Consider the following 23,810-nt stretch of genomic DNA (forward strand, 5'->3'; position numbering starts at 1 on the left):
GACAAGGAATCAGGGATTACCCATAGTCACCCTTAATCTACACAGCCTTCTGCCCTCACGAATGCCTCAACCGCCTCCGCTGTCTCAAAATAAAAGTCTTTGGCGTTATATGTTACTCTCAACTTCGCCGAGTACACCACACCAAATCGCACCCCCTTCTTGTACAAAGCCGCCTTCACTCGCCTAAACGCCGCTCGTCTTTTTGCCAACTCCATCGTCAAGTCCTGGTAGATCCGAACTGCAGTACCATCCCACAGCACCTCACGCTCCTGCTTCGCCTAGCTTAATACCTTCTCCTTCATGCAAAACTTATGGAAGCAGATAATTACTACCCTTTGGCGGCTCGTTCACTTTGGGCTTCGGCCTTAATAACCGATGAGCTCGGTCTAGCTCATACAGGGTGGGGCTCTCGCCCTCCCCATTAGCTCCGCCAACTTCTTAGCGAAGTATTGCGTTGGCCTTGGGCCCTCTGTCCCTTCGGGCAAGCCCCCAGTCCCTTCGGGCAAGCCCACAATTCTCAAATTGTGCCGTCTTGAGCGTTTTTCCAAGTCTTCCAGCTTTGCTCGGAGTCCTCTGTTAACCTCCACCACCCTCCGCAGCTCATCCCCCGTCGAGGTGTCCTGGTCGCTGTGTCGTGTCACTGCCTCCTCCACCTCCTTCATCTTCTCGCCCTGCTCTCTCACCTTGGCCGATGCCATTGCCACCTCCACCCTCATCGGGCCGATAGCCTCCTCCACCAATGACCTCAACACGACCGCCGTCTCTTTCCTCAAGGCCTCCATGTGCCTCACAAACTGTTTTTCCAGCTCCACCGCCATCACCTCGGTCATCTTCCCCACCGTAAGTAGTGCGGCCCCACGTTGCAGTTCGGCTTCTGCCATCCTGTCAACATTTTTTGCTTGTCTTCTCCTTCGGCGGCGAACCCGCGTTTCCTCCTTTCTTCGACACTGCTCTTCGCATCCTTTAGCGGCTTATTGCTTTTTATCTTCTTTCTTTTCACCCCTCTCCCCCTTCACCCTCCTGTCCTTCATCAACCTGACATTCTTTTTTTGAAAAAAAAGGGGGAGAGAAAAAAAAACTTTCACCAAACTTCCTTAAACCTTCTTTCCTTCTCCTCTGCATTCACCCAGAGCTCCCCTGGGATCAGGCTTCAGCCTTCTTTCTTCTTCCTAGGTGGGAGCCATCCGACGTGGAGCACCCTCCCTACATAGTGCTCGGGCCTGCCGCCTCGGCCTCCTCCTAGCTCCGCCCCCGTTGCTCTGACCTGCCGCGCTGGGCTCGGCGCCTCAGCCCCCGACACCCGCGCAGGGTTCTTCGCCGGTTTTAAAACCGGCCCCGCTGGCTGCTCGTGGCGGCCCCAAAGGCCGCCGATGGTCGGGGAGTGCGTGAGGACTCGGAGATTTCACCAAAATCGCGGCCATCGGCGGGAGCTCTTGTTATTGCGGCCGCCCTGCTCGCCCACTCCACCGGAAGTTCCCTGCCGCTTCACCTTCGCAGTCCTTTTCATGTGTGCCTCATAAATGATATCTCCCTAATGATCACCCCTCACAGCGTAGAAGGCGAGATAGACTCACTTTTATTGAAATTGATATACTCCCCAATAGGGGAGGATATGAGATCACAAAAACCTTTGTCTGCCAACTGCCCCATATCCAACCTCCATGGCGGGCACTGGGAGGATCCTGACTCTCTGACCAAATCCACTAAATGCGGAGCATGGTCCGAAATCACAATCGTGGAATACCCTGCCGACATCACCCAGGGAAGCAGAAACCTTCCCATCGCAAATAAAGTCAATCCATGAGTAGACCTGATGGACATGGGGAGAAAAAACAATTATTTTATCCCCTGGGGGGAACACCCCCCCCCCCCCCCCCCAATCCCCAAGGCACCCCCTCCCCACCTCCAAATAATACCACACCCAAATGCACATACACATAACATTGAGGCGAACGAAAACTCCTACTTCCCAATTCTATTAACACTAACCCCAAGCAGAGCAAAAACAATAAGCTCATTATCCAATCTAAACTAAGATAATGAACTTCAGCTACCCTCACCACTGTGCTTCCGTTAACTAACTAACAATTCAGCTAGCAGGGTACTCCACCGCCTATGCTCCAGAAAAATATTGACTGGCAAAAAGGTAAACAAAACCCCTTACAACCACGAGCTCCAAAAGGGAGTCATATTTTTCCCATAACAATTATAACACAAGAACAAAACCCCCCATAACCTTGAGTCCTGACCTAAATCCAACTTTTGAAACCATCAACCCACCCAAGAACAAAGAAATGCAGACATACACAAAAAACCCCAACCACACCCCACACCCACTTGCCGCCCCAACATCCAAATACCTCACAAATCCCGATCAGCTCTCACCCAGCCCATGTTTCTTTTTACAAAAGCCCCTGCACCTGCCAGCACATTAAAAAAATAGTCTTTCGACTCCAAAGTCACTCTGAGTTTCGCCTGGTACACCATCCCAATTTGAGCTCCATTTTTATTTAGGGTGGCCCCAGCTTTATTAAAGACCGCCGGCTTCCTCGTCAGCTCCGCTCCAATGTCTTGGTGCATCCTGATGACGTGACCTTGCCATTTATAACCACTATGATCCTTCGCCCATCTCAGGACCTGTTCCTTCTGAAAACTATGGAACCGTACGATAACCGCTTGGGGCAGTTCGTTGGGATGGGGCTTCTGCCCGAGTGTCTGTTGCGTTCGATCCAGCTTGGGATGGGACGTGAATGCACCCTCCCCTAGCATCTTCCCAAACATCTTTGAAAAGTATTCTGGCAACCCCACTATTATGATATTCTGCCTCCTAGACTATTCTCCAGATAGTCCACTGGCCGTCAGTGCTTTATTCATATCGGCCAAATGCAGCATGTCAGCTTCCAGAGAGGCAGTCTGGTCACTGTGCTTTGAGAGAGCCATCTCCACTCCCGTTTATTGTGGCACCATGCGCTTTTACCAACTCATTGGTCTTTTCCAATCTGAATGGGAAGCAGGGCCTCTTCTATCGACACCTTCTGCTTAACATCCGTTGCCAAGATGCCAGGAAGCACCTCGGCTGTTAGTGGACTGGATGGAGCCGTAGCACCACACTCTGCCATTTTCTCCACAGAAGAGCCCTGAGAGGTCTCCAACTCCGTCGATGAATTTCCTTCTTCAAATTCTTTTACCCTGGTCCTTCTGGGCATTTCCCTTAAGTTGGCACCTTGTATCATCGATACAAAAATTCAGTACTCTGGCGGAAGTCCTGGAATGACGATCCTGAAGTGATCGGCATTCAGGCAAATCTGATCAGGAACTATCTTACTAAGAACATAAGATGTAGGAGCAGCAGTAGGCCGTTCGGCCCATCAAGTCTGTTCTGCCATTCAATGAGATCATGGGTAATCTGATACAATCCTGAACTCCACTTTCCTGCCTTGTCCCCATAACCCTCGATTCCCTTACAGATGAAAAATCTTCTCTATCTCAGCCTTGAAAACAACGCCCCAGCCTCTACAGCTTTCTGCGGTAAAGAATACCACCGATTCACTACCCTGTGAGAGAAGAAATTCCTCCTCATCTCGGTCTTAAATGGGCGACACCTTACTCTGAGATTATGCCCTCTGGTCCTTCACTGTACCACAAGGGGAAACATCCTCCCCACATCTACACTGTCAAGCCCCCTGAGAATCCTATATGTCTCAATAAGGTCGCCTCTCATTCTTAACTCCAGTCAGTACAGGCCCAGCCTACTTAACCTCTCCTCATAAGAAAATCCCTCCATACCCGAGATCGACCTAGTGAACCATCGCCATCTATGATAGTGAATTGAGCTGATTGCAACATTGTCAGTTTGGCCTGAGTTTGAAATTTGTTCAGTACGATCACTTAGCAGTACTATGCATGCAGATTGCATCTAGTACAGTACACGTCAGTTTTCAAAACATTTTTTGTAAATCAACAAAATATTCTTTGGGGTAAACTAGTTTACCAACCAGACCAACTACTGATCTTGTTAAGTGACACAGTATATGTGCATTGTATAAAATCAGGTTAATTATGGACCATTTCAGTACCTCATATGCAGACTGCGGGTTTTTATTGAAGAATGCTCCATACTATCCCACACAGGACAATGGAGGTATATGAATTGTGGTAATGCAGTGTGTACAATAGCTTTGTAATTGATCTCCCAGTATCTGCAGCACAAGTGTTGTCTCAAGTACCTTGAATGTACAAAAAATGTATGAGCTTTAACGAGTTCTTATCCAGTTGTGCTGCAATGTTGATATCTCCGAGTCTCATGGCAATAGTGGCAACATGAAAGTAAACTTACTGCTGTCCGGGACACCAGTTTATACATTTTTTTAAAATCTGGGATTGTCCCGCCACAGATCATAGTGCAAAAAATAATCTGGAATTAAAAACTAGTCTCACTAATGGCGACCATGAAGATACTGGATTGTTGTTTAAAAACCCATCAGGCTCAATAATGCCCTACATGGAAGGTGGAGAGAATCTGCTGTCCTTGCCCAGTCTGGTTACCCCAGACACTCAGTGATGTGTTTGACTCTTTGCAGTCTTCTGAAATTACCTAGCGAACCGCTTAGTTGTTTCAAAGCACTGCAGAAAAATAAAAAAAACCAATGAAATTGAACAGGCCACCGAGCATCAACCCATGCACCAGAAATGACCATAACCTTTAAAAGACTTCCTATAGGAACAGAGGAACAGCCTGCTCCGCCATTCAGTACCATCAAGGCTGAGCTGGTTGTGGTGTTAAATCAACCCCTCACTAACATGTAGGGACGCTTGCCAAAATTGGGAGAGCTGACCCACAGACTAATCGGGCAACAACAGTCTGACACTGATATACTCACTGAATCAAACCTTGTAGCCAATATGCCCGAGTCCTCTATCGTTATCCCTGGGTATGTTTTGTCCCATGGGCAGGTACCTACCAGAGGTGGCAGGCTAAACAGTGGTTTAGGTAAAGAAGGAATGGCCCAGGAAGTCCTCAACACTTACTCCAGACCCCATGCAGTCTCATGACGTCATATTAAACGTGAAAAAGGACATCTCCTTTTGGTTACAATTCGCTGCCTTTCCTCAGCTGATGAATCAGTACTCCGTGTTGAACAACACTTTGAAGTAGCACTCAGAATAGCAATAGCACAGAATGTACCACAAGTGGAGGACCTCCGTCTTCACCATGATTGGTTCAGTAACACCACTTCTTGACCACGATTGCTGAGTCCTAAAGAGTATATCTGCAGAAATCTGAGGCAGATGGTGAGAGAACTAAGAGGGAAAAATCTACTTGACCTTGTGTTCATCCGTCTACCTTTCTCGGGTGTATCTGTCCATGACAATGTTGGAAGGAGTGACCACTGCAAAACTCATGTGGAGATGGTCCAATCTTCACAAAGAACACCCTCCACTGTTTTTCAGCAGTACCACATGCTAAACAGGAATGATTTAGACCAAGGCTATTGCTCATAACTGGGTACCTATGAGACGATCTGAGCTGTCATAAGCAGCAGAATGGAGTTTAACTGCAATCTGCAACTTAATGGCTTTGCATATCCCTCACTCTACCATTTGTTGTGTTATGCTTCTTCGTGTTGCGTAAGTTTTCTTATGACTGCACAGTCTTCAGTATAATTTGTGATTCCTGGGAGTCTGAAGCAATTTCTGACCACATACAGTAAGAACTGGACAGCTTTCAAGTTGGGTTGATAAGTGGCAAGTAACAATCGGCAGCTGTAACTATCTGCGCTTGATATTCAATGGCATTACCATTCCTAAATCCCCTACTACCAACATCCTGAAGTGAGTGAAAGCCTTATTGTACCAGCAGAATCTGGCTACGAGAACAGATCAAAGGCTGGGAATTCTGGGTGAATAAGCTGCCTCCTGACTCTCTAAAGCCGGTATTGCGATCATGGACCAGACCCCAACAGTGGCTAGGATACTGGACCAAAACCCCAATACTTTAGTTTATTTTTGGACTGTGTGGAATGATTTGCCCCAGGAGTGATTGCATGGCAAAAAAAAAATAGGGCTTTGGTATTTCTTTTTTTTTAAATTTCGAGTACCCAATTCATTTTTTCCAATCATGAGGCAATTTAGTGTGGCCAATCCACTTAGCCTGCACATCTTTGGGTTGTGGGGGCGAATCCCACGCAAACACGGGGAGAATGTGCAAACTCCACACTGACAGTGATCCAGAGCTGGGATCAACCTGGGACCTCGGTGCCGTGAGGCTGCAGTGCCAACCATTACACCACGGTGCGGCTTTGGTATTTCTAAAATAAATTAATGAGTACAATATTAAACCTTTTAACTTCACACCAGAAAAGAACAGTTTACAATTACCCCTTAACACTATTACTATACAATTTTCCATTCAACAACAAGAAAAGAAACAGACAGCACTCAATCAAGCTTTAAAAAAAACAGCAGGGTACAGTACCCTCGCCAAACCTGCTTTAAAAAACAGCTTTGGCTAGGATACTGGACAGAAACCCCAATATTTTATTTTAATTTCTAAGACTGCGAAGAAAGGGTACCTCGCTCCAGGAGTGATTTCACCCAAAATAGGGATGTGGTGGATTAAAACACTATTACTAACACAATATTAAAATATCTTAACATTCACACAAGAAATATAACTTACAATTGCCCCTTAAACAATGGTAATAAATGCAGTGGCACAGTAACCCTTAACTGCTGTCATTATTCCCACAAAAACATCTCTGTTCTCAGTCCACTTGAAATACCATTGGCACTCAGGAATACCTGTTTTACAGAGATGTCTGGGCACTCTTCTTTGAGAAAGAAAGATCTTTTGACAGTGCTTTAAAGAAAATATCTGACTCCTGTCAGAACCGTGCAGAAACATTGACTGTATTTCTTCAGAAGCTGCTTCAGCTAGTTGGTTCACCTTGCCAGCCACACTACCAATCTGTTCACAGACATACATAATCTTTTAACTGAACTGCAGTGAGAGCAAAATCTTGACTTTTGGCCACAGCTTCATCTAAAACTCCACTGACCTGTTTTTCTGGAAAATGCCTGATACCCTAGCTCCACTCGGTAACTGCATCAGTTTACCAAGCTGAAATCTAATTAACCCCACAGGGGACACCCTTAATCCAAACATTAACCCAAGCTTTATACAATGCCCTAATTGCACCCTTGGCTCCCAACTTTTCAAACCAGGATTCTTTGAAAACATGACTGCAGCAGTCACACACAATCTCAGGCTTTAATCCTTACTGCACCAAATAACTATACTGCAATATATCTGAAATCCCTACATTCATCACAGTTGATATCATCCAGGACAAAGCAATCTGTTTGATCCATATCTCTTCTATCACCTTTAACATTCACCCCCCATAACTGCACACAATGAACACAATGCAAAAATGTGCACCATCTGCAAGATGCACTGTAGCGAAAAGCTGCCTTGGACAGCATCATCCAACCTGGCCTCTGCCACCTAGAAGGGCACGATCCAACAGATGCATGGAACACCCCCACCTTCCCTTCACGCCATGCAACAACCTCAGTTGAAATTGTTTTTGCTGTTGTTCCTTTACTGTCGCTGAGTCAAAAACCTAAATGCCCTTCAAAACAGCACCATGGTGCACAACACATGGACTGCAGTGGTTCCAGAAGGTGGCTCCCCATCACCGGGGTAATTAAGGACACCCACATCCCATGACCAAATAAAGAAAAAAATGCGGAAACTTTACCAGTGAGGCTGGCCGAGTAAGGTCTGACGAGCAGTATTTGGTATATGTAGGCTGTTTTCCACTCAGCCATTTTATTTGCGAGCTAATTGTTAATTCGCTTTTTTAAAAGCCATGGTTGTTTGGATATTACTTAGTTGACACTTGGCCTGAAGAAAGCAGTTCAAACTCTAATTCAAAACAGCCGCAAAATGAAATAATTTTCGTCTTGAATGACATTGCTACAAAATTAAGAGAAAATATTCTGTTGTAGTTTCCAACCATTTGTTAAGTAACTTGATTTGAAGGAAAATACTTTTCACCGTACTGTAGCCGCTTCCTCACAATAGGAATTGCACTCTGTTGTAAACAGCTTCACCCATTGCTGCTTCACTGAAAATGACTGGATGTCCTGGTGTATGATGGAATATTGCATAAATATTTTATTTACAAAATATAGAAAAATGTATTACAACTAGACCGGAAGAAAGTGATAATCGATGATCTCACTTGAAACGTTAAAATTACTTGGTCTGCCTATGATAATTGTGGAGCATTTTATAGAGATGTCTGCAGAAGCTGCGATTTAATGGACTGTAAATGATTTGGGGAAAAGCAGTAAAAATCTATCAACATGCCAAAGGTTACTTTGTTCTCTCTGTTACAGAAAAACTATGACCAGGCTGATGGAGACTGTAAAATTGGTATGTTATACAATTCTTTAATAAATTGTAGCCGTGATTTGGGGCTTTTTTTGACGAAGGGTCAGTGATTTAAGGGGTGTTTATGTACCAGTGCCATTTCTGACAAACATCATTCATTAGACTTTAGCCAACACTAATGGATACTGTCCATTTTACACACACAAGTACAGAATTCACTGTACTTCTCAACTTTTGCTGTTTAAATGTCTGGACAAATTGCTAAATGAATTGACTATAAGTCTGCAGAAATGTTCAAAGTTGAAACCATTTTAGATGTTAACGTAGAGCCATGATTTATATGCCTGGAGTGGGAGTGCCATTTAAAAGTAGGCTTGCTTTTATGGTGAAAGAGGACTTTAAAGTTTTTTCCATCTTTTTTTTTCATCCCTTCTGCTAGCTAGCTCAGGAGTATGATTGTTGGTACTCATGGCCCTTGATGACCCTGTTGAATTCTCCATTCTTCATCTGTGAGCATTGACAGGCTACCTGACCACGCAGAGAATTACATCCTTACCTGATGTAATCATGTGATTTCCCGAAACTTGCACTTTCTAGAATGACTCGGTGGAATACAATTTGGGTGTAATAATTCTGCCTCGCTTTCCTCAAACTCCACTTCCCTGTCGTTTCTCCCACCCCCTTTTCTTCACTCCACTCCTGTCCGTAGCTTTTGGCTGAACTCAGCTGTTAATTCAACACGACAAAATTGAACCAGTGCTCCAGGTTATAGGAGTGATTTTTATCCCCTCTCTGCGCAGTGTTATGATAGCTCATTGGAACTCTGGTGTTCTAAATGAAATTTGTAAACTGGAACATTCTGACAAGTCAGCAAGGACCTTTTCTACAAGTTAAAATTCTGATGTATTCTCTCCCATTGTCTTTGCATGCAGCAGGCAGATAATGTAGCTAATAAGATTTCTGACTTTCTGTCAGATATCCACGGAGTGGCCCTAACAGTTGTGCAGAACGTTATTAACTGGAAAACGACATTTGACTCTTAATGCACAAGTCAATTGCACAACTTGTCTTCTCATATTATCCCTCACTCCCTTTTCTCTCTGGAAACAGATCCCATTCTTTTCAACTTATTTATATTGTGTACTTAATGAAATTCCATGAAATTTATTCCATAACTCTTAAAGTGAAATCCGTGAATTCCCTGGTGTCAAATCACTCAAATATGACCATTCTGTCTTGATCAATTTTTCCAATTCCCTTCACAATCTTGAATATTTTCAATTGAGTCATCGTGAAGTCTGTTATTTGAAGCAAAGCCTACCCAACATTGCAACATAAGTCTATTCGGCTCCACCAGTCTCTTCTGCCATTCCATTAGATTGTGGCCAATCAATACCTGAATTCCATTCATCCATCTTTTTTTATCTTTTAAAAAAAAATTTAAAATTATAAATTTAGAGTACCCAATTCATTTTTTCCAATTAAGGGTCAGTTTAGCGTAGCCAATCCACCTACCCTGCACATCTTTGGGTTGTGGGGGCAAAACCCACGCAAACACGGGGAGAATGTGCAAACTCCACACGGACAATGACCCAGAGCCGGGATCCATTCATCCATCTTTGATCCCTATCCCTTGATATTCTTAGCGCAACTTAGCTTTTTTTTGAACAACTCTAATGACCAGAAGCCTTATTGTTCTTTGCCTCTGTTATTTCCTGACTCATATCTTTTGTTTGATTTTGATGACCAGAATGACGCACTTTTTCTGCCTTATGCAGCAATACCACAAGCACTGTAGATCTATTCCCCTGCTTATGCACCCAGTCTGCAATTTCCTTTTTTTCGCTTCTGTGCTGATGGTTTCTTAGACGACTTCTGTGAGAATACCTCAGCTTATCTTTTCTGATCTCACTAACTCTCTACAGGACACCAGGCAAGAGTTTATAACAACACCGTTGACATAATAACTAATCTCCTGGGATTTCAGTTCATAATTTCTGTTGACAGACTTTGGGAGTAAAGTCTGTGAAGTAAAGAAAGGTTTATATTTCTGTGTCTACAGTGTTGGCAGAGGGACTGGCCAAGGGCGACGGCACACTGCAAGCAGTGTTTCGCTGCATGTACGTGGAGGGGAAGTTACAAGCAGTGTCCAGCATTTTATCAAAATCCTTGATGGGGGAATCTTTGGTAGGTTGTGTGTTATAATTTTTATTTCCCCCTCATATGATTTAGCAGAAATTTCTTGTATTTATGTTGCACAAACTAAATGGTAGTGAAATGATGAGCTGCCCCATTTCAACTTTTGGGGATTTTTTAATTCCCTTGCCATGTACCATAATTTCCAGACCCCTCCTTAAGCCATTTGAGCCAGCCATTGGAGGTGATTTTTTTTTTCCAAACACATACTTGCTCATCTGATGGATGTTAGGCATTTTCTACAAAGAATCCCAAACCCTCCTATTTGACGCTACAGTGTGTGGTGGATCCAGTGAATTCAATGCTGATGCAAGGCTTGCATCTAAATAGGCAGATATGACAATGTAAGCTCCACAAACTGAACACATTTCTTGGATGACTTCTGGAGGGTGTGTGACCTGCAATAACTCTCTGCCTTTACTGTGGTCATGTCTGTACGTTCAGCAATTCCGGGTGGCTGTCCAGGAGACCTCAGATGTCTGGTCTTGCAAGCCCTGTGCAGTCAGTCCCAACATCTCTGCTCTTTTTTTTTTTAAAGAAGGGCTGTTGCATGCAGATGAGCACAATATCTCCAATTGCTGAATGATTGGTCACTTCCGATAGCTGTGACAGAGTGCTTCACTCTGCACAATAAACATGGTTGGGAAATATTTCAGTCAGTCCTTCACCTGAAAGTAGTGAAATATAATGTCTGCAGCCCCTTTCTGGGAGCTTACTGGACCACTAACCCGCAAACAATCATACAATCTTCCAGGAAAGAATTGCCACCCTGTATGACTTAAGCCAACCACAATACCCACCTGCAAGGAGAGCTATTCCAACCAATGGAACAGTTTAGCTAATGCAGACAGGGACCTCTTGTTTTTCCCATAGTACAAATGAGCCCTGGAGATCAAGATCAAACAGATTTTATAACTCCTGAACTGCTACCTCTAGCACACGCACAACTATGGTAAGCTTAATGAACCAATGAACTTTCCAGCAAGGCCTCTAAAATCTTAATGTTTAAACTTCTTAAAATGGAATTGCAAGAATGAGCCATGTTACATCTCCCCATTCCTGTTTTTGTTTGTGTTGGTTCTTGAGGCTTGTGATCACTGGGCTACGAGAGTAGTCTGAATCCAGAAATAGTGCAAAGATATTTCATCTGAAATACATGCAAAATGAATAGAAAAGCATATAGTCAGTAGCCAAGATGATGGCCATAGCATAGAATTTCTTGCATCATGCAGCACAATAAGTGCTATAATTCCTCATTTAACATCCTAGTTATGTTCTCTGAAATCACAGCTTTAAGTGAAATTACTTTAATCAAATCAATGGAATTAATGTTAAATCCAAAGTTTGGTTTCTTCGGGCAAGAAATGGCTGCAAGAACCATTGTCTGAGCTGAAATACTGTACCATTCGTGTACAGCACTGTGCACTTCCTAGCTGAAATAACTGATGAAATATAATATTGCAAATGTTAAATTGAAGCCAGATTTTTTTCCTGTCATCCGAAACAACCGTAATAATTTTTGTAATGACTTTCACAGAAAACATTGTTCTTTCAATTTTACAGGATGGTTTTAAGTTGTCAAATGAAGCAATGGTGGAGAATATGCATGTCTATGCAATTATTTTTGAAAAATATTTTTATTATCTATTTTCACATTTTCTTCAGAATTTACACCCCACCAACAAACAGTAAACGGTAACGAATACAATGTCAATCCCCCTACCAACAACAACGACCCCATCCTCTAACTAACCACCAAACAACGGCCCACCTGACAATATAAGCATCAAATAAAACTAAACCTCCCAAGGAGGAAAGAAGGAATCAGGAATCGCCCCTGGTCACCGTTGACATATATAGTCCACCCCCCCTAATATTCAATGCCATCCAATCCCCGAAAGAATACTGTGAATGGCACCCATGAATTGTAGGCCCCTTCCCAGACTCCTCTCCTCCACCTCCTCTTGTAAACTCCTCCCCCCAACCTCGGTTCATTCCCCCAACTTTTCACCCCGGCTAGACTCACCAAAACCTGTTCTACCAGGCTCCGATGGCCGCAGCCCCTTCTCCCACCTCACTCCCATTCACTGGCCGGCTTAAACCGGCCAGCGTGGAGGCCCTCGCCCGGGTCGCCTTCCCCCTAGCCCGGTCCCTGGAAAACCAAGAAATCCCCTTTAGCCCACAACCCCCACATACACACCCAAGCCCCAAAGAATCATCATTGCAAATGAATGTCCCAACTCTTCCCTTGTCCAAATATATACAACATTGACTCATTTCGTACACACACCAACACGCAGTGGAAAAATAAAGTTACATGAGGCTACATCGGTACACGACCCGCTCTCAGTCCCATTTCTCAATTCTGCCAGAGTCCTTCTGCCTTCGCAAACTCTTCCACCGTCCTAAAATAAAAGTCTTGGATTTGTAGGTCATCCTCAACTTAGCTGGATATACTATGGTGCACTGCACCTTGCTGATGTATAGTGCCTTCTTCACCCGGCTGAAGGCAGCACGCCTCCTCGCCAGCTCCACCGTAAAGTCTTGGTATATGCGTATACCAGCTCCAGCCCACTGCACCACCCGCTTCTGCTTTGCCCAGCACAAGACCGTCTCCTTCACGCTGTACCTATGGAAACACACAGTTACTACTCTTGGTGGCTCACTCGCCTTTGGTATAGGCCTACATTACCGATGAGCCCGATCCATTTCGTATCGAGAGGGATCGTCCCTCTCCCCCATTAGCTTCGCCAACATCGTGGCAAAACACTCCGTCGGCCTCTGGCCTTCCACCCCTTCGGGCAGACCAACGATCCTCAGATTCTGCCACCTGGATCTGTTTTCCAGGTCTTCCATTTTGGCTCGCCGACCCTTGTTGGTCTCTGTCACCTTCCGCAACTCCTTCCCCATCGAGGTGAGTTGATCACTGTGCTGCGATAATACCTCTTTCACTTCCTTCAGTGTCTCACTTTGCTCCCGCACCTCCGCCGCTGCGCTTTATACCGCTGCCCTCACCGGGGCAATCGCCTCCTCCACCACTTTCAATACCGCCCCATCTCCTCCTTCATCGCTTCCATATGCTTTGTGAACTGTTTTTCAAGTTCCACAACCATCACTTTGGCCAATTCTTCTGCTGTGAGCGATGCAGCCTCCCCTGGTGCTCCAGCCTCCCCTTTCCTTACAGTTCCTGCGCTGACTTTTCCACTCACCGGCGGACTTTCAATAATCCCCTTTTTCACGGCCTTTTTTTCCCCAAGCTTGGACATTTCTCCTCCCTGTGCCTTCTGACAGCTTTTTCAGCCTCCGTTGTCCCTGGGACCGGGCGTTAAAACCCCGAAATTTCTATTCCCGAGCGGGAGCCCTCCAGTGTGTGGCTGCCTCCCGCCCGCCGCCACCGGAAGTCATCTCTATGCAATTTTTACGGCATACACATGTCTTTATAATTTTTCCTTTCCCCTGTTGAAGCAAGGTAGTAATAGTCACCCCAGGACAAGTCTCCCAGAATACTGTCCAGCAGTGGCTAGTACCTCTTGAAATAAAATGGTATTCTTTCAAACAATCTGTTGAAACACTGTTTACCTTAGTTAAAGATGTCATATTGCCTTCATGAAGTGAATTTTGAATAGAATGCTTCCTTCTGTAGAATATGGAATGCTTTTTATTCTTCTCTTGCCCTGACTCCCTCAAAATTTGATTCCCTCTGTTTTTGGAGCACTCTGAAGTCAGGTGATCATGCATGCCTGTGCACAAATGACATTATAATGAATGTCGTGACTTTAAAGGAGTGTGCTCTCCCTATTGTTTTTGTGATCTTGGCACAAAATAAAATTGCTCAAATCATTGTGGAGCAGGGAAGAAGTGTACTGATTTTTTGTGCGGCGAGTGGTCAAGAGTTTGGAATGCACCGTATGCTGGTGTGGTGGAGGCAGTTCTAGCCATGGCTTTTAGAAGGGTATTGGATAACTTTTTTTTTAAAATTTAGATTACCCAATTATTTTTCCCAATTAAGGGGCAATTTATTGTGGCCAATCCACCTACTCTGCACATTTTTGGGTTGTGGGGGTGAAACCCACGCAGACAAGGGGAGAATGTGGAAACTTCACACGGACAGTGACCCAGAGCCGGGATCGAACCTGGGACCTCAGCGCTGTGAGGCAGCAGTGCTAACTACTAGGCCACCATGCTGCCCTTTGGATAACTTTCTGAAGGAAAAGCATTTGTAGGGCATAGGATAAAGGCAGGGAAGTGGGACGGGCTGAGTTGCACTTGAGTGCTGGCACGAACTGTGCTACTGTGCTGTAATCATTTTATGATTCTAGATGGAGCCTACATCATGTACGCAAACCAAGTTGGTAGGTTGCCAGCACTGACAGTGTGAGCAGGTAAGTTCACACTTGAGGCAGAATAGAATAAAGAAGGGTGTGGTTTAAATTTACTAATAAAACATAGCTCCCTTTTTGCCATCATAGCCATCCATGGCCTTCATTATAACTGCCACATGCAGCTCAATGCAGTAAAACTATGATTTTACATTAAAGGTTGACTGCTGTATTTCAGGAGTTTGACCATTAGCAATGCTGTGGAAATTATATTTGTTAGCGCACACAAATATCCATGTGACTGAAGTGACAGGGATGTGGACTGCAATCCCGGTGGGATTACTGGATCCTTCAATGCCAAGTTCTTCAATATAATACAACTCTGGATCATTATGGGTGTTGCTAGAGAATGGCATATGAAGTTTTATTTTTAATGAAACACACCTAGATGAAGAATTGTGTGTGCTTAATTAAAGAGGAAAACCACTTTTTATGCAATTTGGTTTCTAAAGGGTTTCACACTCTGGAAATATCTCTGAGCCACTGAACAATATGTTTGAAACTTGGAACAGTCCTGGTATAAATATACATTTTTAAATACTTGTTGCCAAATTACTATATTTTCTTTAATATTTTTTTCTAGAATGGAATGGTAACAAAAGATGTAACCAGGCTCAAAATGCTTCTTGCAGAAATGGAGGTGAGTAATCTGTTGAAGGCTTTTGATGAGGGTTCTACTTGTCATAAATCATTGTGCAATTTGTCTGCTTTTCATTTCCGTCACACTTTAGATATGGCCATTGGGGGCTATAAACCTGAATTATGTTCTTCATTCTTTTTTTCTTTGCTGTGCATGTGACAAAATTTGCATTTATATTCCCAATAAAACACTGCTCCTCAGCCCTTAAAAGGAAGATTCTACTGAATGATTCTTTGTTTTGAAGTTTTACCAAGTGTTCATTTTTGTAAATTCTCAATTTTAAATAGCCGGCAGGGTTTGCCCAGTGGTACCTACAGGACACGGTTTTGATCCGAATGGTTCTGCACATTGTAAACTGCTGAGCTTGAATCAAAACAGAGAAACCCAAAATTGTTGGGAAATCACTAGACTATTCTTGTGTATTTATCACCAAGTGGCATAATTAGGAGATGTTTCAGTTGTACACTACTGAATGCTCTCATTGGCCAGAATAAAATGAGAACAACTACGTTGGAGAGAAATAATAGTGTGCTTGGGCTATTATTTTACAATTGATCTAGGAGTTCCTATTCTTGTCCTTGTTCCACTTCATTTACCTGCAACCAGTCCAATTTATTTTGGATGGCAAAAAAGAAAATGTGGAGGCAAAGAACAAGGAAAGCATTTTCTCCCCTGAAGTGTTGATTCTCTCTCAAAATGCAGATACCAGAGACCTCATCCAAGTGGCTACTCTGTTTTCACTTTTTCTTGCTCATTCTCATGGCTCCATGAGTGTTTACCTTCTGATAACTCAACTATTATTCTTCATCTGAGTCTAGAATTAGATATTGAGCAATACAGGCTTTTTGACCACTGGAGTGGCGCAATCAAGTTTGACCCTAACCTGACTTGACGACACCCATTCATACTCGATCACCTTAGAAATGGCTTTTTAAAAAAAAAAACTTTGCATCCAAACTCACAAACAGGACTCATTTGTACTCTTGTGAAATTGCCACACTCGGAACAACTATGGGCTTTCCTGATTCAACATTCTCTTGTCTTGGGTGAGATGAGCATTGGCAGAGCCTGAAGTGCCAGGCTTCTTCGGTGACCAGAAAAGAACAAAACTGGGAAAGTGGGGGAGAGCACACTCATGACATGGCTCCATGATCTGTTTTTTTTCCTAAACCTTGTCTACTTTCTTGCAAATTTTCTGATGTTCGCTCTGCCCTTAAACAAAGGTGATCCCTCTTGCCATTCAAATCCTAAGTTAACCATATCCATATTGGGACAGTTGTAAATTACATAAACTGAGCATTCAAATTATCCATTTGGCCTGACTATCAGTAATATTTCCATCCTGGTGGTGATGTAAGAACATAAGAACTAGGAACAGGAGTAGGCCATCTGGCCCCTCTAGCCTGCTTCGCCATTTAATGAGATCATGGCTGATCTGTGTGGACTCAGCTCCACTCTCCGGCCCGTACACCATATCCCCGAATCCCTTTATTCTTTAGAAAGGTATCTATCTTTTTCTTAAAAACGTTTAAAGAAGGAGCCTCAACTGCTTCACTGGGCAAGGAATTCCAGAGATTCACAACCCTTTGGGTGAAGAAGTTCCTCCTACACTCCGTCCTAAATCTACCTCCCCTTATTTTGAGGCTATGCCCCCTAGTTCTGCTTTCCCCGACCAGTGAAACCACCTGCCCGCATCTATCCTATCTATTCCCTTCATAATTTTATATGTCTCAATAAGATCCTTCTAAACTCCAATGAGTACAGTCCCAGTCTACTCAACCTCTCGTCATAATCTAATCCCCTCAACTCTGGGATCAACCTAGTGAATCTCCTCTGCACTCCCTCCAGTGCCAATATGTCCTTTCTCAGGTAAGGAGACCAAAACTGAACACAATACTCCAGATGTGGCCTCACCAACACCTTATACAATTGCAGCATAACCTCACTAGTCTTGAACTCCATCCCTCTAGCAATGAAAGACAAAACTCGATTAGCCTTCTTAATCACCTGTTGCACCTGCACACCAACTTTTTGCGACTCGTGCACCAGCACACCCAGGTACCTCTGCACAGCAGCCTGTTTTAACATCTTACCGTTTAAATAATAATCCATTCTGCTGTTATTCCTCCAAAAATGGATAGCCTCACACTTGGCAACACTGAATTCTATCTGCCAGACCCTAGCCCATTCACCTAACCTATCCCAATCCTTCTGCAGACTTCCGGTATCCTCTGCACTTTTTGCTTTACCACTCATCTTAGTGTCGTCTGCAAACTTTGCCACATTGCACTTGGTCCCCAACTCCAAATCATCTATGTAAATTGTGAACAACTGCGGGCCCAACACTGGTCCTTGAGGGACCCCACTAGTCACAGGTTGCCAACCAGAGAAACACCCATTTATCCCCACTCTTTGATTTCTGTTAGATAACCAATCCTCTACCCATGCTACCACTTTACCATCAATGCCATGCATCTTTAGTTTATGCAGCAACCTTTTGTGTGGCACCTTGTCAAAAGCTTTCTGGAAATCCAGATATACCACATCCATTGACTCCCCGTTATCTACTGCACTGGTAACTTCCTCAAAAAATTCTACCAAATTAGTCAGTCACGACCAACCCTTTATGAACCCATGCTGCGTCTGCCCAATGGGACAATTTCCCTCCAGGTGCCCCGCTATTTCCTCCTTTAATGATGGATTCCAGCATTTTCCCTACAACCAAAGTTAAGCTTACCGGCCTATAATTACCCGCTTTCTGCCGACTTTTTTTAAACAGTGGTGTCACGTTTGCTACTTTCCAATCCTCTGGGACCACACCAGAGCCTAGTGAATTTTGATAAATTATCACTAGTGCGTTTACAATTTCCCTAGCCATCTCTTTTAACACTCTGGGATGCATCCCATCAGGGCCAGGAGACTTGTCTACCTTTAGCCCCATTAGCTTGCCCAATACTGCCTCCTTAGTGATTACAATCATCTCAAGGTCCTCACCTATCATATCTTTATTTCCATCAGTCACTGGCATGTTATTTGTGTCCTCCACTGTGAAGACAGACCCAAAAAACCTGTTCAGCTCCTCAGCCATTTCCCCGTCTCCTATTATTAAATCTCTCTTCTCATCTTCCAAAGGACCAATATTTACCTTAGCCACTCTTTTTTTGTCTTATATATTTGTAGAAGCTTTTACTATGTAGCTGTACGATGTAGGCTGCATTAGACATTCCTGCAACTCCGCCCTTAAAACCATTGGAGATTCATTGATCATCACCGTAAATATCCCAAATCTTTGCTTTCTTTGCATTTTCCAACAAGTACATGATTTAGTCATTGCCTAACTTCCCATACCTCCATTAATTCAAGATCCCAAAGGCTCTCTTCTCCCCCACTCATTCATCAACTCTTAATGTGCGTGATCAAATTTAACATCACCTAATCCATGTACTCACGACCGCTTGATTGACCATGCCTTGTTTAATTCTTATTACTTTCCCTTTTATCCTTCACTTAGTTGACTGTTTTGGGTGCGGAGCATGTTTTTAAAAAAAAAAAAACTTATCTGAAACGTTGATGCTTATTCATTAGTTTGAATTTAAATTGGTTTAATTCTACAAAAGGTTGTAAAGTTTGGTATGCCAACTTTTCCTCCTCCTCTTGAACTGGTTTCCAGCAAGAGTAACTGGATACCAATCAGGTGATGTCAATTTTAACGTACTAACTGCTCCCTGAGCTGAGAATTCTTCTATTTACATCTTGTCTGCTTTTTCATGTTTGCAGATGACCAGCAATAAACTAATGTCTGCATATTTAGAAGACACCGAAGAAGGTAATTCACAAAGCGTGCACTGTTTGATGAATTTAAAGTTACTTTCTCTTCAGCATTGTTAATACACCTATTTTTAAAAAAAACCCAAAGAACATGGATTTCTCAAGCACCATGAGTCCTCCGGAGGTTTTAAAGTGTTTCACAACCAATGAACTACATTGAGCAAGAATATTGTAAAGCTTTCTAACTGTACGGTTAGATCTTTGTCTATTGCTTGAGCACTGTTTTTCAGTTGACATTATATGCTGGAGGTACTTAAGAGAATGACAAAAGTTATTTATCCAATGACTTAAAATAATTTTAGCCTAAATCCTGATAACCCAGTGAATGAAAGCTATGCCTGGTGGCACTCTAATCCATGCAGTCCTGGGGCTGCCAGGTTCCATTCCTGGCTTGCACTCCGTTAGGGGTTTTCAGCCAGGTTTGCAGTTGGGATGCCAAGTTTTCCTACTTCTGTCAACTATCCAAGGTGTCCTACTGTAGAAGTATTTGACTTGACGTCTGCTGGGCACAACATCAGATGATGCTGTAAAAGCCACAATGGTCATATTTTTGGAAAAAAATTATTACCTTGGCTTGTACATGGAGAATGCCCCCAAGCGTGATCTGCTTATGACGTTGATGCTTTCAGGGCAAGAAGGAAAAATTAAGAATGTATATTTTTAAAGCTCAGTTGGACAAGGTGTATGATTATGAAAAGAAAGGACTGGAAGTTAACGGGAGGATGATCAATAAAATAAGGTGGCTGTTGGGTCCTTTAGAATGTTATCTGGAAAAGAGTAAGTTCTGGTTGTGAGGAATACATGTACCAGAATTTATTTTGTTTCATTTTGTTTTAGGGAGGCCAGGATTAAGTTGTTTTATTTAACTCTTTCTGGAAAAAAAGTTTTGTCTTTAGTTATTTGGTAGTACAGAACTTTTATATTGCTGAAAGTGGAGATGTTACCAAAGCTTTTCACCTTGCACTCATCAGGACAAACACAAGAATGCATTTATCCTGATAGCAATATTCAAGCTATTGTTTCTTGCCAGACTTCTGACGACTTTGGGTAGGTCAAGGCTGACAATTGATTTTAGTTTAAGAGCAAGCTCAATGGACTACAAGATCTTTTGTCATTGCAAACTCGGGTGGCACTGTGGTTAGCACTGCTGTCTCACAGCGCCAGAAACCCGGGTTCTATCCCGCCCTCGGTTGACTGTCTGTGTGGTGTTTGCACTTTCTCCCCGTGTTTGTGTGGGTTTCCTCTGGGTGCTCCGGTTTCCTTCCATAGTCCAAAGATGTGCACATTAGGTGGATTGGATATGCTAAGTTGCCCCTAGGTGGGGTTACGGGGTGAAGGCCTAGGTAAGGTGCTCTTTCAGAGGGTTGGTGCAGACTTCATGGGCTGAATGGCCTGCTTCTGCACTGTAGGGATTCTGAAACTCAACCTATTATAGATGAGACATGTTAACTGTTGCTGCTCTGAGGTGGCCCTTTGATTTAATAAGAAATACTTAGTAAAATAAGCAACTATATGAAGGGAGAACCGAGATGTGTTAAAATGTATTTGAATGATTGCTGTAGATTCTGAAGATGGATGGCAGTTCCGGCCTCCTCCCCGTGGTGTGACCTGTAGTGAAGAATACACACTGTGCAAAAGGTAAGCTGATTTGATGACTTCCATTTAATTAACTTCTTTATTACTGGATTAATTCCAAGTGCAACCGTTTTGTTTGCGGAAGAGCTCTGTGAAGTGACTGATTTCTGCTGCTGTCCATTTATAAGTTAATGCACATGGTCATTCTCTTACCTGTCATTTGTGTGTTCATATTTCATTCTGTCTCTTCCCTCTGTTCCTCGGAGAATTTGGATTGTAACATTGAGAGTGTGGTGAGCATTAGTTAAGTTGAATCTTGGTATTGAATGCATGATCTGATATTTTGGTGGGCAGGAGTCAGTGCTAGGGGGAGGATGCCAGTGGAAATGCTAAGCTGGGAGATGAGCGCCATGCCAAAGTTCCACATTTCTTGATGTAGTCATCAGTGGGGTTGATGGCATTGAGGTTTGCAGAGAAGTAATTGTGATCGAGGAAGAGCTGTAGACAATAACCACCAGTGCCCTGGAATCTGTGATTCGCAATCATCACTACCAAGTGTGCCTTGGCGATCAAATCCGCCACCCAAACATGACCCACAGGGATCATTCTTGGCTCTAGTTCTCCCAACGTCAGTGACCTCCCTTCCCCCAAACTTATGACTCTTCGCATATGGCGATGACTTGGGCTTTGCAAGCTAAAGAACTTCAGGATATTGAGAAAACACTCGCTGAGGATCTATGTTCTTTGGAAGCCTATTTAAAACAAATTGAGGTTTTGACCAAATGCTGTCAAGACTGTCATTTCAGTCCTTCATCTGAACAACTAGTAGGCCAAGGAAGAACTTCCATGTCTAGTTCTGCAGCCAACCACTCACCCAGAATCCAGTGCCAGAATACCGTGGCATCTCATGATTGTACATTGACTTACAGGCAACACCTCAGAATACTGGAGCCAAAGTCCAGAAGAATCTTGTACGGAAACTGGCAGATACCACTTGGAACAGCAGAGACAACGCACTCCACATCGCTTCACTGCTCGACCCAACAGCAGAATACTGCTGCTCAACCTGGCTCAGGAACCGCACCACAAAACATGATAGACAACTACCTTCTATCTTTGGAATGTCGAGACCAACACAGCTCAAGTGACTTCCTCTGCTAGCACATATTGAAGCTCAAGATGTTTGCAGGGAAACGCCCTCCTCCAAGAGCACCAGCGGCTGACAACTAACCAAGCACTCCCGTTGACACAACCTCAAAACAAAATCCGAGGCACATCGTCCCTACCAAAATGCATTCCAAGCCCTGCAAGCTGACCACAGCTCCACCTCTTGATGATGTAACTGCTGGTTGGCTGCAAACATAATCAACCAGAACCTGGTAACTGACCTTGGTAGTGAAGTTCCAGGTTTCAACATTCAATACCTTGAGGACACACCAGTGAAGATGTGGCCACTTGCTCCACAGATGGAATATGCAAATCTGCTCATATTGTGACTCTAGCTACCTGAAGTATATGATTGCCCAGATACTGAACATCTGGCCTGAGAGATCCATTCCTAGTGGCATCACAACCCTTCATACTACATTGACTAAAGCTGTTGAATGGATTGTTAACCTCAGCATCAAACTACAGCTGCTTCCCCAGCTATACAAATAAAAATAAAGCCTTATAAATGATCTTTTGACAAATGTGCATTATTGTCTTTGCTGTTGTAAAGTCAGGGAAGCTAGTGACAAATTATAAAATCTTAAAATGTTGTTGCCTAATAAGCCACGTAATTATATATATATATTTTTTGTTTTAGGTTCATCGAACAGAAGATATGTAGATATGGTGCTCAGTGTACATCCGCACACTCGCAGAAGGAGCTGGCGGAATGGCAGAAACGCTACTCTTCACGGCTGATGCGTTTGAAACAGCAAAAAGAAAATAAACAGTCTATTGGGAATTATATGGAAACGTTAATTGAAAAATGGATGAATTCTTTATCTCCAGAAAAAGTGGTACGTTAATTTCACGATTTGGCACATCTCAAGTGAGCGAGAAAGAACAAGTATCCATATTATGTATTCCACATCTTCGGGTGACCAAAAATGTCTCTCAGCCAATTGCATGATTTCATAGAATTTACAGTGCAGAAGGAGGCCATTCGGCCCATCGAGTCTGCACCGGCTCTTGGAAAGAGCACCCTACCCAAGGTCAACACCGCCACCCTATCCCCATAACCCAGTAACCCCATCCAACACTAAGGGCAATTTTGGACACTAAGGGCAATTTATCACGGCCAATCCACCTAAGCTGCACATTTTTGGACTGTCTGAGGAAACCGGAGCACCCGGAGGAAACCCACGCGCACACGGGGAGGATGTGCAGACTCCGCACAGACAGTGACCCAAGCGGAATCGAACCTGGGACCCTGGAGCTGTGAAGCAATTGTGCTATCCACAAGGCTACCGTGCTGCCCCATTTCAGTGTAGTCACTGTTGCTTTCTTGGCAAACCTGGCAGCCAGTTTGTGCACAGACAGCATTGTGATAGATGACCAGATAATCTGTTTTGGTAATATTGGTTAAGGGATGCATGTTGTTTTGGGCCTCATACAGGGTTCTACCACTATCAATAATGTGATTGCTTCCTGATATGTTGTACAATGAAGAAAGCACACTTGGGTAAATGCATACTTGGGTAATGTACCAGAGACTGAATATCATCAGTTGTACCCAACTAGGAGTTGATGGTTTCCGGAGAAAAAGAAGCAAATTTTGAAACACAACCAATTCCATAGAAGA

General features: G+C 43.6%; 1 protein-coding gene across 5 annotated transcripts in view; it reads left to right on the top strand.

Moving 5' to 3' along the window:
• helz (helicase with zinc finger) overlaps nucleotides 1-23,810 on the top strand; it is a 290,186-nt gene that overhangs the window by 57,639 nt on the left and 208,737 nt on the right. For 4 of the 5 annotated variants that reach the window (XM_072483730.1, XM_072483732.1, XM_072483731.1 and 1 more), the window contains exons 3-8: nucleotides 8,407-8,443; nucleotides 10,464-10,588; nucleotides 15,560-15,616; nucleotides 19,394-19,442; nucleotides 21,007-21,082; nucleotides 22,827-23,025. In XM_072483730.1, coding sequence (XP_072339831.1) covers nucleotides 8,407-8,443; nucleotides 10,464-10,588; nucleotides 15,560-15,616; nucleotides 19,394-19,442; nucleotides 21,007-21,082; nucleotides 22,827-23,025 — 543 coding nt within the window. The remainder of the gene's footprint in view (nucleotides 1-8,406; nucleotides 8,444-10,463; nucleotides 10,589-15,559; nucleotides 15,617-19,393; nucleotides 19,443-21,006; nucleotides 21,083-22,826; nucleotides 23,026-23,810) is intronic. The other variant, XM_072483734.1, reaches the window with a different exon arrangement.

The sequence above is a fragment of the Scyliorhinus torazame genome, chromosome 18 (assembly GCF_047496885.1).
Source record: "Scyliorhinus torazame isolate Kashiwa2021f chromosome 18, sScyTor2.1, whole genome shotgun sequence".
In the NCBI taxonomy this organism is placed as follows: domain Eukaryota; kingdom Metazoa; phylum Chordata; class Chondrichthyes; order Carcharhiniformes; family Scyliorhinidae; genus Scyliorhinus; species Scyliorhinus torazame.